The sequence below is a fragment of the Atta cephalotes genome (assembly GCF_000143395.1).
Source record: "Atta cephalotes unplaced genomic scaffold scaffold00032, whole genome shotgun sequence".
NCBI lineage: Eukaryota > Metazoa > Arthropoda > Insecta > Hymenoptera > Formicidae > Atta > Atta cephalotes.
The window spans coordinates 2,351,916-2,368,401 of NW_012130096.1; the positions used below are offsets into that span (position 1 = coordinate 2,351,916).

The 16,486-nt window shown below is 37.0% G+C and overlaps 5 protein-coding genes across 5 annotated transcripts; 2 read left to right on the forward strand and 3 right to left on the reverse strand.

Moving 5' to 3' along the window:
- Positions 1–63: 63 nt before the first annotated feature.
- LOC105621175 lies at positions 64–1,949 on the reverse strand. Its single transcript, XM_012202644.1, has 2 exons — positions 1,743–1,949; positions 64–612 (listed from the first exon to the last, which is right to left on the reverse strand). Exons 1-2 carry the CDS (start codon positions 1,947–1,949, stop codon positions 64–66), a joined length of 756 nt encoding a protein of 251 aa, XP_012058034.1.
- An 831-nt stretch (positions 1,950–2,780) lies between these two features.
- LOC105621176 (ATP-binding cassette sub-family F member 3) lies at positions 2,781–7,071 on the forward strand. The gene is made up of 9 exons (XM_012202645.1): positions 2,781–2,853; positions 2,949–3,054; positions 3,734–3,923; positions 4,486–4,829; positions 4,990–5,488; positions 5,861–6,084; positions 6,159–6,514; positions 6,590–6,810; positions 6,925–7,071. The coding sequence occupies exons 1-9, from the start codon at positions 2,781–2,783 to the stop codon at positions 7,069–7,071; spliced, it is 2,160 nt and encodes a 719-aa protein (XP_012058035.1).
- Positions 7,072–8,318: 1,247 nt separating this feature from the next.
- On the reverse strand, positions 8,319–11,686 carry LOC105621177 (WAS/WASL-interacting protein family member 3-like). The gene is made up of 5 exons (XM_012202646.1): positions 11,649–11,686; positions 11,316–11,482; positions 9,947–10,254; positions 9,176–9,872; positions 8,319–8,629 (listed from the first exon to the last, which is right to left on the reverse strand). Exons 1-5 carry the CDS (start codon positions 11,684–11,686, stop codon positions 8,505–8,507), a joined length of 1,335 nt encoding a protein of 444 aa, XP_012058036.1. The 3' UTR covers positions 8,319–8,504.
- A 1,154-nt stretch (positions 11,687–12,840) lies between these two features.
- Positions 12,841–13,980, forward strand: LOC105621178 (nucleoporin NUP53). Its single transcript, XM_012202647.1, has 2 exons — positions 12,841–12,951; positions 13,025–13,980. The coding sequence occupies exons 1-2, from the start codon at positions 12,841–12,843 to the stop codon at positions 13,868–13,870; spliced, it is 957 nt and encodes a 318-aa protein (XP_012058037.1). The 3' UTR covers positions 13,871–13,980.
- Positions 13,981–14,365: 385 nt separating this feature from the next.
- Positions 14,366–16,142, reverse strand: LOC105621180 (glucose-induced degradation protein 8 homolog). Its single transcript, XM_012202648.1, has 3 exons — positions 15,697–16,142; positions 15,235–15,629; positions 14,366–14,760 (listed from the first exon to the last, which is right to left on the reverse strand). Exons 1-3 carry the CDS (start codon positions 15,818–15,820, stop codon positions 14,584–14,586), a joined length of 696 nt encoding a protein of 231 aa, XP_012058038.1. The 5' UTR covers positions 15,821–16,142; the 3' UTR covers positions 14,366–14,583.
- Between the last annotated feature and the right edge of the window lie 344 nt (positions 16,143–16,486).

A 16,486-nucleotide genomic window follows, 5' to 3' on the forward strand; every position in this document is an offset into this window, starting at 1 on the left:
TATATATATATATATTTATATAAATACATCAAAAGAATTAGAGCAGACGTTAACGAAGCGTATTCAACCGTAATCCACACTCAGAGCGCTTAGACCTTTCTTCTTAATCGCCTCACCTACGGCGCGTTCTAGGAAGTCTTCCGGCTGATCACACTCGTATACTTTATCTGCATCCAACGCATTGCATCGCCCCGTTTCTACATTACTGTAGACCGCCCCGTAAGGAAAGTCCTCGAGTTCATACATACATTTGGACGAAAAGGAACAATCAACACCTATGCATTTACAGTAATGAGGTTGAAGAGGGAGCTCGGCCGACTGGACTAAGCCGTGATTACGGATCGCCATCGTCACCGCTGTGTCCTCCATGTCGTTCCCTCTGTATGACATATGAAACCTGGAACCAATAGACTCTTCCTCCAAAGGATCAGGTGGATGCATCATTCTGTAGTAAGCCAAAACTTCATTGATGCTATTATCCATGGATCCCTCCTCTTCTTGGAAAGCCTGCCATAACTTTAGCTTCTCTTCGATCTGTATTTGATATATAATTTCGTCGTAATCAAGATTTCCCACGTTGCTAGCTGGTGTCTCCGTACTCGTGTGCTGTTCCTAGAAGAATAATTAGCTGTGTTTAGCAGAATGTTTATTTTACAATTGTCAAAAGTTTTCTGAAGTATACGCTAATTAAAATGTACTTTTAAATCTGGAGAAATCTCCTTGTGAAGAAAATTTCTAATAGTTACAGAATAAACATTTTGCTGAATGCGGTCAGTTTCTTATAGCAAATCATGATATATGATAATCGATAATTATTTCTCAGAGGCTGTGTTCTGATATTCATTGATGGTACTGAAAATCTGTAATTTATGTGCATATAGATTTTCAGCACGAATATCGAAACATAATAATAGCAAATTCAATTGATACTAGTGCACATTGATGAATATTAAAAATTGAACATTGATTTAATATGAATATAAAAGTGAATGCAAGTATTTCTAATTATAAAATATATATTTTAGCTAACAGCACAATAAAGTATATTAAGGTTTTCACTGTTTAAGTTGTTTCTACATTTATATTTAGCACATATCTTTACATTAATTTGTGTATAACGATTTTAATGTGTGCACTAAGTGTGTTCAATCAAATTTGCTATATGTTAATAAAAATACAATTTGCAATATACTAGATATGAAAAATACTATAATATTTGTTTCCACTAATATAAATTAACTTTAATTTCAGTTCAACTTATTTTTAAATATATAACATTAATATCAATAATAATAATAAACACAGAATATGTGCATATGAATTTATTAAGTTCTCAATATAACCAATGATGATAGTTAATAGAATTTTGTTTTAAATTCTTACTCTTTATCTTTTTCTAGTTTTAAAAATTACAAAAAGATGGAGAATAAGTTGAATTATTTAATAGTTAATCTATATTAGTAGAAAGGAACATAAAATCTGTTTCATCAATGTATGTAGATTAGCATTAATCTCTGATTAATTTATCTTTTTTTTAGAATTAGAAGAAGACGAAAAGTAAATAAAATCAAAATTAATTAATACATTGGTAGTGGATATAAATGTAGAGGGATATAAATAAAATAATACTGTAAAGTTTACAGTCTGTTGACAAACAGTCAACAAATCAAATTACTTCAGCAATTATCAATTAAGGTTGTAAATTAACTCATGTAACGTGAATATCAATAGAATCAAATTACCGTGTCCGAACAAGCCTCGTTGGCTTTGGACAATTGCGTGCAGTGTCGCTTAGCCGGGAAGAAGGCGCACTCGTGCTCGTCCGCATCCGAATCCTCGTCGTCGCTCGCCACTATCTCTACCGCGCTACGCCAGAGCTTCTTCCTTGTACGTTCCTTGCTGCTGGCACCCGAGAAGGGCGGAAGAAGCAGTATCTCATGCTCGTCCATGTCCGCGCGCAACCCTTCGACATTCGATTCCACGACGTCGGTCGTCCCGTCGTTCTTGCGAGTCTCCGCCAGGGCGTCCCTTCCTGGTGGGGCGTTCGCGCCCCGTCGACGACTTTTCCTTCTCTTTTACCCTATTCCTTCTTCTTCCTTTCGCTTCTTAACGTTTCCTCAACGAGGGTGCATCAAAAATGATCGGAGAACTTGACTTGATCCCGTCGATGATGATGATTATTTACAGCGAGAAGGGAGCTGGCGGAGCACGCGAGGTATCGAGGAATCACGAATGACGATGATGGCGTCGCGACTTCCGTCGACTTGGAGAACCGTAGATTGTGCCCACCGTCAATGTACGACCGCCGTATGACGATCGCGGATGTCGGAACCCGGACGACGCGACTCCGAGGCCGAGAGGCTCGCGTATCGTCAGCGGGGAGGCTCGGCGTTTGACAGCTTCAAGATGGTGACCCACCACCACGATCAGTTGAATGCAAAGAGGATGTAAAACTTGTACGTGGTGAGCCGCGGAGGCGGTACGGAACGCCCGGGAAAATTCGCAATTTGCACGCGGAGAGTATTGTGGACGGTCCTTTGTATCTCAACGCGGAATGTCACTCGGTTGACGCGCTCTTGAATCACCGCGTGTCGAAGCAAGTTCCAAGATGGCGGCGAACATGTGTTCACTCACGTAGTCGGCGGAGACGACCAGAGACGACTCACCTGACACGACCGTCTGTCAAGGGAGCGATACTCGTTGGCGTGGCTCTCCCGATTCGGGATTTCCTCCCCCTTTTTTTTAAACGTTCACCCTCTGGAAATTAAGTAGCGAGTATTATGGCGATTTGCGGCGAATACATCCGCAGCCAGTTCCCGACGATAGACGACGACCTGTATCAATACGTGCAAGGTATGTTCCTATGCCGCGGAATAACCTATGCGGCCAGATTCGCGGTTTGATATCCGGTGAACTCAGCTTTGATATGCGTATCATTCTGCACGCAGGTATCCTGGACAGCTCCAAGGATGATTTCGAGGACGGCGACGAGGTGTACGAGGCGATTGGGCAGGTTTTGCATGAGGTCGAGGACAAATCAGAAAACGAGGTTAGGTCTGTAAATGTGTTCGCATTTGTCACTCTAATATTAAATTCGATCACTCGCGTTACATTAGATTAATGCAACTGAAAACTGCTATACATGGAATTAGCATAGTTAAGTTGTAAAAACATACAAATATTTTTAACGATTAAAAATCCAATAATGATATTGTCAAATTATTTAATGTCAAATTTCATTGTCAAAGTGGATTATATTATATGCCACTACAGATATTTTATGTCAGTTTATGTAATACTTTGGATACTAAAGATATGTATGCGAATTATTTGAATATTAATTGAATCAAATAAGATTCGAATGGTAAAAATGATTTTATATCACATTGCTTTTCTGACATAGAAATTTCTTTATCTATATATTAAAATTCAACCTAACAATAATTATTAATTACAAATCATGTTTCAATGATTTGTAATTAATTTTATAATTCAATCTTGATTCACACATCTTTTAGATACTTTATCTAAAACAGTCTTTAATTCTAATCCAGTGTAGTGCAAGTGAACTAAATGACTGAATTTATCATAATTAACATTAATCAACAATATTGTTCTTATATTTGAAAGTCTTAAATCATGTTTTTCTTCATTTGCTATATTAAAAAAGATTGTAAAATTTATTGCTTTTTGGTAATAGATTGATTCATTATATTTTATTCTCCGTTTACAGGCAAATATGCGTGAGGCTATTAGAAATATTGAAAGGTAATTCAAACAATGATGATGACATAGATAGGAGAAAAAACGGCGTTAACAAAGTATTAAATGCTCCGGTGCACTTGGGCTCGTTGGCTGCTACCTTAGAGGCGCAAGTCGAGCAGATTAAGAGTATATGGGTTACAACTAGGGATGATGTAATGGTAATGTATAATTGTATTTCATTTATTTTAAATAAAGAATATATCATGCTACTTGTATAGATTGTTTCTCATTTTTTATTGTATTTTATTCTATTTGTATATTACTAGTGCTTTCCATTTAGTGACATAAATTGACACAGTCATTCTGTCATTTTTAATATAATTTTTTTATTAAATAAAGATAACGTCACTTGTGTCAACTTGTGTCACTTATTAATTTTAATTTCGGTTACAATTTTTTTCTTTGAATTTCTTTTGGTACGAAACTTGGTACTTTGGTACTTTTCGTTTCTCAAGTTTCCAAAATAAAGGGGAGGGCAGAGTTCTCTCTTAAAATATCTTGTTAAAAAACTATTTAGTAATATACTCATAATAAAAATGTTGAAAAATGAGCCTGAATTTTTTCATATTTAATATATTTTTCATATTTCATATTTAATAAATTAAAAAAAATTTTTGTAACAATAAAAGAACTTGAGCTGAACGGAAGAAAAATGAATTGCAAACGGAGGATTATTTCTAGACGTTATTTGTATGTTAATATTGCTTATTATTGTGACAGAAAGTAGATGCTAAGAAGCTGGAGAAAGCCGAGGCCAAGTTGCAACAGAAACAGGAAAAACGAATCGTAAATGAACAAGGATCGGCTTCCCGTATTAACACTGCCAATAATGCGGCTGAAAGCGCCGCCAGTGCCAGTCAAATGACAAGTAAGAAAGATAGTCGGATGGAGACAAAAGGTGGGGTGAACAAAACCCAGGATATCAGAATAGAGAACTTCGATGTCGCTTATGGCGATAGAGTCTTGTTGCAAGCTGCTGACTTGACGCTTGCATTTGGCAGACGATACGGTCTGATTGGTAGAAACGGACTTGGCAAAACCACTTTGCTTCGAATGATATCAAGGTATTATGGCGATATGTCATTACTAGTCGTTTCCCAGCAAACAAGCAGATATCAAATACATTAAAAACGTTAAAAATTCATTTTAATGTCAAATAACTTCAGCTTATTTTCTGGGAAATGATATCTCTAATTATTGCATATTAGTCCCGATTGATTTTAGCAAGCAGCTGAGAATACCATCGCACGTGCGAGTGTTGCACGTCGAACAGGAAGTAGCCGGCGACGACACGTCCGCGCTCGAGTCCGTTCTGGAATGCGATTACGAACGGAGCACGTTACTCAGTCAAGAGGCAAAACTGCAAGCAGCGATAGAAAAGGATGGTTCCAAGACGGGCGATGCGTTAGGTGAGGAATTGGCCCGGGTATATGAGGCGATGCAATTAGCTGAAGTCGACAAGGCGCCTGCTAGAGCAAGTGCGATCCTATCAGGACTTGGATTTTCCGTTGAAAAGCAGTCCTGGCCGACCAAAGCATTTTCTGGTGGCTGGCGGATGAGACTCGCTCTCGCGAGGGCACTATTCTCTAAGCCAGATCTGTTGCTACTTGACGAACCGACGAACATGCTTGATATCAAAGCAATATTATGGTTAGAAAAGTATCTGCAAACGTGGCCGAAAACGTTACTTGTGGTGTCGCACGACCGAAAATTTTTAGATACTGTGAGTATGATATATTTATCTAAGAGATATATGTTAATAATAGAATTCTTCGCAAAATGAAATTTTAACTCTTTTGTCAACAAAGGTCTTCGAAAAAAACAGAGCAAATTTTGTTATTGTTCCAGATTAAAAAATCTGGGGTCAAATTTTTAACTAGTTTCTATCATCATAGAAGTCAGATTGTATTTTATTTATTTTTTACAAATTTAAATTTATCTATTAGAATTCACAATCAAATATCAATGGTTTAAAGATATGTTGTCGGTGAAAGATTAATGCCTTCATTAAAAAAAAATTTTTTTTAAAGTTAATGTAACGATTAAACAATTTTTTCACTATAAATGTACATACTTATCTTTACCACTTCAATAGGTACCCACCGATATCCTGTATTTGCGTGGACAAAAAATAGAGCCATATCGTGGCAATTATGAGCAATTTGTGAAAACGAAAGGCGAACGCGAGAGAAATCAACAACGAGAGTATGAGGCTCAACAAGCGAAGAGAGCGCATGTACAAGAATTTATCGATAGATTTAGATACAATGCGAATCGCGCGTCTAGTGTACAAAGCAAGATAAAAATGCTAGAGAAATTGTAAGTCTAATTTGATCGCACAGATAATTTGTTAGTCTACGTAATTTACATTTTTTTTGTTTGTTATTCAACAGACCTGAATTAAAGCCAATGGAGAAGGAGAGCGAAGTGACCCTCAATTTCCCCGACGTCGAACCGCTAAGTCCGCCGATATTGCAACTCAATGAAGTCTCATACAGTTACAACGGGACCGACATGGTGTTTAGCAATGTGAATCTTACTGCCAGTTTGCAATCGCGCATTTGTATCGTTGGAGAGAATGGTGCTGGTAAAACTACTCTCTTGAAAATTATCACAGGCGCGTTGAGCCCGTCGCGAGGTACGGTGCATGTACATCGAAATCTGAAATTTGGATATTTCAGTCAGCACCACGTCGATCAACTGGACATGCGTGTTTGTCCTGTTGAATTGCTACAAACACATTTTCCCGGTACGTATTCGCGATACAAAACAGATACAAGACCCATTTATCCAAAGAAATTTATCACTGTATTTGTTCTGGTAGGTAAACCAATTGAGGAATATAGGCGAATGCTTGGAAGTTTCGGTATAAGCGGTAATTTAGCTTTACAAGTCATAAATTCTCTTTCGGGAGGGCAGAAGTCGAGAGTAGCGTTTGCCTTGATGTGTGCCGCAATGCCGAATTTCCTAGTACTTGATGAACCTACGAATCATCTCGATATCGAATCAATCGAAGCGTTAGGTAAAGCTCTCAACAACTGCCAAGTGAGTATCACTATTTTTTATTGACGACTGTCAATAAAATTCAATTTCAAAATCCTTCATTTCACATATCTGCAATTGTGTATGTATAGTTCAATCAATATTTTATTATTGCAGGCTGGTGTGATATTGGTGTCGCACGACGAACGTTTAATCCAAATGGTTTGTACAGAATTGTGGGTTTGCGGAGAAGGATCAGTTCGCTGTATCGAAGAAGGTTTTGACGAATATCGCAGGATTATTGAAAAGGAGCTTGAATTATAAAAAAAGTTAAATTTTGTCTAATGTGATATTAATATCATCTTATGTTGTTCCATGGGTTTCTTTCACCAATCTCGGTTAAGTTAACCGATGGTTACATGGATTCATTTAGAATGAATTTCACAACTATTCTCATTATTACTCATTATTACTTAAAATAAATTAAACCTCAATTAAAAGTTTACTATGAGTTGTGAAACTGGGCCTAAATGAACCCCACGTAACTGTCGGTTAACTTAACCAAGATTGGTGGACAAAGATATACACACAACACACAAGTAATGCATTATATGACGAAAGTTTTGAAGGAGTATCCCCTTTAATTAACTAAAATTGTATCACGCGGCTATTATTTACTTTCTTTCGAGACATTTCGCCAAAGGTATCTTATTTATTTTTTTAAATACTTTTTCCCCGAAACAAATATAGACAATTATGCACACGATTATTTATTAATTTACGCATCTCTTTTTTTTTGATAACTACAAAATGTTACTCTCAAACAAGAATTTGTCATTACAAACATATTTGTATTTATCGTTCTTAAAAATGCATTGTATTAAAACAAATCGTTCGACTATGACAGTTGATATGCAATAGAATTTGAAGATTTACACATTTAATATTACCATTATAAAGAAAATAATAAAAGATATTGTTAGATAAAAGTATGTTCTATTTCATTTGAGAATATATCTGGTACCATATATCCTGCATGTATATATAAAGATTGTATTTTTATTATACAATATTAATATATAATATTCTTAAGTCAACGAATTGCTGCTATTTGTGTATGTATGTGCAATCGTTTATTAGTATTGAAAAATAAGTTGCATGTTTATATATTTTGGCCTTTGTTAATGTCTAAATAACTATCAATGATCAATGAATCGTCATACATCGATATAATATATACGATGTTCTGAATTAATAATTTTGATCTGATATTTATTAAGTTTACAAAGATAAAAATAGGAAAAATATAATACATTAAGAGAAATAAATGAGTATATTGTTTTTAGAATGAAAATAAATGTGCCTTCCGCTTAAATCTCTTTTATAGATTTTTGTAAGATTATAACAGACTTAAAGTTAATTGATTCTTTTATTATATATATATATATATATACACACATGTACATATATATAAAATATATTTTTTTATATACATATATATGTATATATATGTGTGTAATTATAATCTATATTAAATATATTCTTTCTTCTAAGATAAACTGTACAGAAAATATTGTCTAAAAACGTTTTATTGTATAACTGGGTTCGCGAATTCGGAATCTCTTTCTCTCAAACTTTTTACTCTGCCGATTCATTCCTTTTCACGCTCACTTAATATTTTATTTTATTGTGGCAGCATCAAGAAGTGTTTAAACAATAATCAATGCACGAAGCAATGATTTAAGTATGCACAGATTTTAATATGCCAAAGAAGTCGCATTGTGTTGCCACTGTTTACTCCCAGACGAAGTATTTAACGAATGCAGTGTGCTAGGAGTAGAAGACGATTGAAGTGGAGGAGCTGGTGCTTGTTGTTTTGCTGCTGTAATTTTTGAAATATTATGATTACTTTTCGAATGAAATATACAAATTTATAAATTCCATTATGAATATCCATAAAAGTGCAATTAGCAGTATGCAATTTAATTTATATATATATATATATATTCATGCCTGATTATAAACAAATATGAGCTGTTTGTGTCATACGCGTTTAGTGTCTTCATGTTTATATTGTTCTGGAGATAGAGAAGCAGCGTCAACGGAAGTTAATGCTTTAAAAGAAACCTTGAAAAACAATATATCATAAACAAACAATGTGTCGTGTATGATGCATCATTTTGTATATTTATTAAAATATGCGTATGAGTTATATATGCATCCCGCGAGGGATTGTAGTAATAAATTTTGGCAACATGCACTTATTCAGGATACGATTAAAGGATACGGGTATGGATGGGCGTAGAAAGCACCGTTTGTTTAATTTTATAACTAAAAGAAAAATGTATAAAACTTTCATCAATCATTATCTCAAGCGTCAAGTGCTATCGAAATAAGTCAAAGAATATTTTGGGCCGAGTATTCTTACCATTCCTGCTACTATAAACCTTGATGAAGCCCCTGAAGGGTTCCGGCGGCGGAAAACTCGACACGGTATGAAACATATCAGCAAATCGTGTTTCCAGATCGACAGAAGCTTGAGCGCTGCCATTGCGAACCGACAGACTTCTAGTAGGAGGCGTCGGTGGCGGTGGCGGCGGCGGTGCCAATCTCTGATGCGTGAGTGCGGGACGATGAGGAAGCGGTGGTGGTGGTGGCGGTATACATGGCGCGGTCACCGTGATCCTCGATGGTGGCGGCGGCGCCGCTCTCATGGCTGTCACGGGCAATGTGTGCGACCGCGAGGCTGGTGGTGCTGGCGGCGACGGTGGTCTCGTCATAGGCACGATCGCTCGCGAAATCGGCGGTGACGGTGGCCTCGTCACGGGAGGCCTGAGAATTCGATTCGCGGGTCTCGTGGGTTGTGGCGTGGTGGCTTCATTCAAACAATCCTGTGATTGGTGCAGAGAAGGTGTTGTTGGCACCAGGACCGGTGGCGATCGCGGTAATCGCATGCTTTGTGCTCTCGCCACGCTTGCGCTACTCGTTAAATTCAGCTTTTTAGGCGGCGGCGACGGTTTGTGCAAGGTGGCAGACGACGCTAGTTTAGGCACAATGGTTGATTTCCCGAATCCTCTGGGCGTGACCTCCGGAGTGCTCGTCGCAGAATCGGTGCTGCTTTGTCCCTGTGTGAGATTAAACATTTTTAAAGATATATGCACGATATATGTGAGGACCAATTAAGCAGGTCGTTTTCTACCTGATTGAATAACTGTGGTTTCTGCGCAGCTGGTGGCGGAACTGGTGGTGGGCCACGTTTTACATTGTGGGACGACCCGGATGACGAGTGAAGAAAACTAGAATTATTTACATTTTGTCTCTCTTTCTCGGTTATGTGTCCTCTCAGTCCTGTAGGTTTTAATTTTGGCATACCACCCGCGAATAAACCGCCAAGTGACATGGGCCCACCATTAGAATTAGAACTGCTGCTGCTGATTACATTAGAACTATTAGTTCTACTATTGTTATTGCTTAACGAAGAGCTCGATGATTCGCCTTTTATTCTCCCTGCGAAACAAATGTTTCTCATTATAGTTCCTGACTTTTCACAACAATCGCTTTATCTATTTTTGCTTTTGAATTTAATATTTGTATGCAGATCTAAGGTGCTTTTTATCAAGAAATAGACGACACTATGTAATATAACACAGTGAAATATCCTTGTTGTTTGTCAATGTTAAATGAAGATGAAATAATTTGCTGCGTTACTCTGGCTGCTTTCCTTTTGGAAACATAGTCGACATCATCAAACATCAATTAACATCAAACATCAATTAAGCTATCCTTCTTAGTATTCAATGAATCCTTCTTTGGTATTCAATGAATAACAAATAAAATGACGCTTACATCAACTGTGTCTCTTAAAAGGAAAGCAGTCAGTGAATCATTTCATCTTTATTATAACACTGACAAACAACAATTATTAATTTTACTGTATCTTTTACTGGAAAACTCAAGATGCGAGTAAGTGATAGATAAGTTTGAGCAAATTCTTGTGTCACATATATGAAAAACAATTAAAATTATATTGTATGTGCAATTACATGTATTGCCAGGGACTTTCCATAAATGACACAATAGTCAACCATTGTCTATCTACTCTTGCTCAAGCTGATATTTATAGTTGATTTTTATATTTAAGACTGTCTTGAATAGTTTCAAATCAATCAATCATAGAATGCATAGAAACATCTTTAGAGACATGACTTTTATTACTTAAGACTTGAAATAAACTATGGATGTTGGCCACAAAATTGTATTAACCTCTTAAACTATCTTAAAACATTACTTAAGATAATCTTACAATAAGAATTGACAATGAATATCATTCAGAGAGCTATATTAGCATCTTAAGACATTATTTAAGATAGTCTTAAAATTAGCAGCTTAAGTGTCTTAAGATGCTAATACAGTCTTCTGATTAGCTTATGATATCAGAAGACACTTAAAACAGTCTTAAATATAAGAATCGATTATGAATGCTATTCTATGAAGTTATGAACGTCTTTAGTGTAGTATATAATTTAGTATATAATTTATTAGTATATCATTTAATTCCAATAATTTACCAGAGATTGCAGGTGCGCTCTTATCCACGGTAACAGTCTTCTTCAGAGTTTTGCCTGCCCTTATAGACTGTAGTAATAAACCTCTGTTATCGCCCATCAGCGGGCCAGCAGAAGCGCCAGCCTGCGGAGGCGGTGGCGGTGGTGGCACAGACATTCTTGCTATCCTCCTGCAAAAAACAACCAAAAATGTAACACTGATTTCACTTTAATACAGGAAAGAGAAAGAGGGACAAATATAAAATACAGATTTGTCAACGGGAAAGTGCAAACATATCGCGATACGACAGATATACATCTATGAAATCTATCTCTAATTTGACGGCTATTATTTACGGTTTACGATTTCGGTTCGTTCCACCGAGATGTGTCATTCGCTGGGGGGTGGGGGAGAGCCGGGGGAGGGAGGAGGGATCGCCCGTTTCCGTATTCGGAGCGCAGGTAGAGAAGATGATCCAGGAGTCAACGGAGCCCTCCCCCAGGGGGGTCGCGCGGGCGACCGGTGCGGACCCCCGCTGATGAATCCCTCGGGTCCACGGATTAGATTTTTCTCACGGCGAGCTCACACGCGTACGCGCGTGCGGAAGAGAACTGAGAAGAGGGCCGTGTTCCTCTTCACGCGGGCACACACCTCGGCAGCCGCTTTTTATCTTTACCGCTGCTCTCTACGCGACGTCAAGAGCGCAATCCGCGCGGACGGACGGACGTTACGGGATGCGAGCGATTACCGGATTAGACGGCGGTCGTTGATGCGTTCACGTCCGGAGGAAGGACCCGCGGCCGATGATACTCATGATTAAAAAAGGGGGCTTGGCTGGCTGGATCCGCGCCTATACGTTCCGCGGCTGTGCGACACGGCGACGTAGATCATGGCGTCATCAAGGATCCATCGAGATTGGGGGCAGTTGGGGGTTCGCCGTTCGGCTCCGCGCGCGCCCGTCCGTTTTCCAGCTGACTTCCAGAGCCCTCTTTACGTAGATAAAAACGAAAACGTCTTTTCTCCCGAAAAACTGATATTATTATTTATCATAGCACTTAGGAAATTACTTCGAAGACAAAACATTTTTTGAGGTCGTAAGTAATCCAAGTATAATATGACTGAAATGTTTCAAGCTGGTTTAATTAATTATTTAAAATATTAGTGCCTATCTAAAAATAACCTAAAAAGTTTAAAAAAATTTTCCGTTCTGTAAAAAATAATTATTTTGTATTAATTTTTTAAAAAATAGAATAGAGTTTTGTTAATATTATTCCCATATTATTTTCCCAAATATTATTTTATAAAATTAATTGTCTTGTCACTTTGGAGACATTTTTTTTAAATAATTCAAATATATATATATGATTAGAGTTATTAGAATATTTCAAGCTTGTCTCGTTAAAAATATTAGTGCCAATCTAAAAATAATCTAAAAAAATTTTTTAAACTTCTATATAAAATAATATTTACTTTATGTTAATTTTTTAGAATAGAAGAAAATCTTTTTGTTATATTAATCAAGTCTTAGAAAATTAATCATTCTATTAGATGGAGCCTATGACTCTAGGATCACCGATGAATAGTCCTGTCCAAAGTCCTGGTAGTCCAGGAAATTCTTCCTCGTATTTGCCAAGTTTTCTCTTGGGTGACACTAACACTGTGAGAAGTATATTTTATTATTAATTTGAAAAATACAATCTGCACTGCTAACATCTCTCTTTAAAAATTTCAGCCCGCAAAGATCAACATAATAAGTCCTCAAGATAATCCACGCCATTTGAACCTAACCAATACCAGTGTGATGTCACCAGTTTCCTATGGTTCTCCGGATTACCGATCTAATCGTCAGAAGGCAGTGTTTGGATCTACAACTCCTAGCACGCCACAAATAAGCACAAAAAATCATACCGGAGGACCGCCAACGCGAGGACTATTCGACACTCTGGAAGTCACGCACATATCACCATCTATGGCAGTCACAAATCCAGCTATCACAGCCACACCTATAAATCAGTCCAAACTCATGATGAGTACTTTAACCAGTCCACTGATATTTCCAGATAGTTCGTTCAATTTGAGCACAAGCGAATCGCAAAGTCTACTGCAATGGGTAACAGTTTTCGGTTTCTTACCCATCGATGTCAATGCCGTTCTGTCTCATATCTCCAGCAGAGTTCGTATAGTGGATAAACATCCAGCTCCACAACCCCAAAGCAACTGGATACATTTAAAGTGTGCGTCAGAACAGGAAGCGCAAAAAGCTCTCATGTGCAATGGTAGTATTGTTTCGGGCACAATTATGATTGGTGTCATACCATGTACGGATGAGGGCGTCGTTCTGGGTTGTGACAAGGAAAATCGTGCCAAGCTAAATGGAAGCATGAGATCGCTTTCAATGGGCAGAATCAGTCAATCCCCCTTTAACTCGTCACCTACCGCGAGACGACGAAAACTGAGATCTTTAGCAGCGGGTTATAATCAACATTTTAGCCCACAAGCCGCGCAGATGCCGGAAAATGTTCCACAGAAGTCGGCCAGTTTAGTTTCAAAAGCAATGGAATATGTGTTCGGTTGGTAGTTGTTTTTTTTTTAGTAATAATTATACATTGAACTTTTTATATTGAAAATATATTAAAAATTGTAGAAAGGAAACTATGATAAATAATATATTAATCTTTTGGAAGGAAACTTTTAAGCGGAACATTAACTTAAAGATTAAACGAAATTATTATCTATTATCCTAAAAATAAATTTTTCTATAACTTTGAAAATCATTACTATAAGAGCGTCTCTGTGAAGGCTGTTACTTTTTTAAGACTATTGTAATATGCATATTATCACATGTTATATTTGTATCTTTACAATTATACTATCTTGTATAGGCTAATAGCCGGAGTCATATGCAAATCTTAATTTGCGCGTGATATTACGTGTCTATTCCTAGTAAATATTGCATGTACACGAAGTCTGAAAATACCTCTACCTGTTATGTTAACATTACATTCCGAAAGACAAAAAATAATCGCAATAAGCATTCTTATCTCTTACACTTACAGTGATTGTAACAACGATGTATCAATTTAATCATTACATTCTTATTATAACAGATTAATGATTCTACACATCATCTTTCTCTCTAATTTGTTATACAAGATTAAAATTCGAATATACTTTCCTACAAAATGAATATAGCAATTTACACAAAATTACATTTAAAGGTCAATTCAAGACATTCATTTATCGTATTTATAAATAAGGCTGAGAACCGCTCTCAGTCTGTCTACTATAAAATTATTTTGTATCTTCAATTGTGGCACTACCTAGATCAGTCATCTTGGGATATTTTACTTTTTTCTTGTCTAATTCCTCTTGAGCCCATAGTATCATCTTCAACAGATTATTGAGACGAGGACTGGTAGATTCTCTATGTTCCATTTTCAATATAGCAGCATTCAATTCGCTTGCAATCTATAATGGCACAACAATCAGAAAATAACAAGATCAAGTTAGCAAAAAACGAGGCTTATTGTAGAACGTAAGCAGTAAGCATATCACAGAGAAACTATAAGGCTATAATCTAAGCAGTAACGAATCCAACATATTGATTTCTTTATGGATCATCTACAATAGAAATAATATTAGGTCTGTTCTTTTTAACTCTTCTAAAGTTCTTGCATGATATATCTTCTGTTTCTCTCCATGTTAGAAAGGAAAAAAGAAAAGGTGAACCATGCAAGAAATTTAGCTAAAAAGAACAGGCCTATTATGCAGTAAGCCATAAACTGTAAGAAATTCATAGTCAATTATTCTCCTTATATTTAACTGTGATTGATCAATTCCTTAAGAGACTTACCGCATCATATTATATCTTTTGAAAACAATCCTTTATTTATGTCTTATTGTTCAAGTTTTTCTGTATGCCATGGCCTTGGTAATACTCACTTTCTGTCTGTGTGTGGGATGTAGAAGGTCACTGAACGGGCTCTTATGTGGTTCATCAAAAGCCAATAGTGCCAATGTACGTTCCAACTCGCACAATATATTATCATCTGACTCGCCAGCTTCGCTGAGTTGATCCTGAGCGAACTGAAGCGCCTCCTCGACTCTGCCTGTACGTATCAATTCAATCAAGTGCAACTGTTGCAGGTGAAAGTAAAGATATCTGTCGTTGTCCAACAATTCAGGATGCAACTGATTCACCAAGTCTGTTGCTTCTTGGATATGACCATTCTGTATGGCGTCTCGAATACGGATTCTGTCATCGAGAGAGCTCAGTTCTACCGTTGGACCTACTCCCGATTCCTGTTGGAATTTCTCAGCAGCTTCCTTGAATCCTTCTAATCATCGAAATATTTATTACCTCGACAATTCATTCAGATTACAATAGATTCTAGAATTCATTACCTGTGACTAGATAATTCATGATCATATTGTTCATTGACATTTTTTGTATGTAGGTGTTCTCTTCCAGTTTCGATATCCATTCTTCCTTGAGTAGACTATCCAGTCCTTTCTCTGAGAAATTCATTTTTTTCCAAAGATTCAACTTGACTAATTTCAAAAGTTAACACTTAGAGCATTATGCTCTATCCAATACAATCTTTCGAAAAATCAGCTGATTAACACGAGACGTGGAAGATCAAAACAAAAGGAAACGTCACTTTTATCACTCCGCGGTAATTCTAAAATCGTTGAACTCCTGGCGAAAAAACGGCGAGAAGCATCGACCGGAAAATAAAGATGATTTTGCGTGTGCGGTACAAAGATATTCCGAGCGTTAAGCTTATCTGCTTTGCGAGTAAGAGCAAAATCGAGAATCTCTCAAGAGCACCTTAATGTGTAAAAAAAAAAGGACAGTAACGAAACACTTGTCATTAAATGGAACCGACCAATCATGATTTAGCATCCTCGAAAATTCCTATTCCCATAGCGATGGCGATCGTGATTGGTCTATTCATTTATCATTCAAGCCTTCCCCCTCTCATTGTTATTTCGTGTTGAAGTTGAAATGGTTACCGTGAGAGGACGTTAGTGTATGATTAAACGTAGAGATATATTGGGAAAAAGTTCGTGGCGTTTTTCCCGTTAGATGGCATTAAATGCTCAGCAGTCGGCAACTACTAATCGCATCGGCAACACTAGACGTGCGTTTAAAAAGTGACATTTTAACCTTTGTTTTGAGCCGAAAAAGATT

Coding starts and splice junctions, on each gene's coding strand:
- LOC105621175 (XM_012202644.1), bottom strand. CDS start 1,949: ATGGACGAGCATGAGATACTGCTTCTTCCGCCCTTCTCGGGTGCCAGC. Junction 613..1,742: donor ACGAGGCTTGTTCGGACACG/GTAATTTGATTC, acceptor TTATTCTTCTAG/GAACAGCACACGAGTACGGA.
- LOC105621176 (XM_012202645.1), top strand. CDS start 2,781: ATGGCGATTTGCGGCGAATACATCCGCAGCCAGTTCCCGACGATAGAC. Junction 2,854..2,948: donor CCTGTATCAATACGTGCAAG/GTATGTTCCTAT, acceptor TTCTGCACGCAG/GTATCCTGGACAGCTCCAAG. Junction 3,924..4,485: donor CAACTAGGGATGATGTAATG/GTAATGTATAAT, acceptor TTATTGTGACAG/AAAGTAGATGCTAAGAAGCT.
- LOC105621177 (XM_012202646.1), bottom strand. CDS start 11,686: ATGACACATCTCGGTGGAACGAACCGAAATCGTAAACC. Junction 11,483..11,648: donor ACGAACCGAAATCGTAAACC/GTAAATAATAGC, acceptor TGTTTTTTGCAG/GAGGATAGCAAGAATGTCTG. Junction 8,630..9,175: donor GGTTTATAGTAGCAGGAATG/GTAAGAATACTC, acceptor CAAAAATTACAG/CAGCAAAACAACAAGCACCA.
- LOC105621178 (XM_012202647.1), top strand. CDS start 12,841: ATGGAGCCTATGACTCTAGGATCACCGATGAATAGTCCTGTCCAAAGT. Junction 12,952..13,024: donor TCTTGGGTGACACTAACACT/GTGAGAAGTATA, acceptor TAAAAATTTCAG/CCCGCAAAGATCAACATAAT.
- LOC105621180 (XM_012202648.1), bottom strand. CDS start 15,820: ATGAATTTCTCAGAGAAAGGACTGGATAGTCTACTCAAGGAAGAATGG. Junction 15,630..15,696: donor CATGAATTATCTAGTCACAG/GTAATGAATTCT, acceptor TTCGATGATTAG/AAGGATTCAAGGAAGCTGCT. Junction 14,761..15,234: donor ATCCCACACACAGACAGAAA/GTGAGTATTACC, acceptor GTGCCATTATAG/ATTGCAAGCGAATTGAATGC.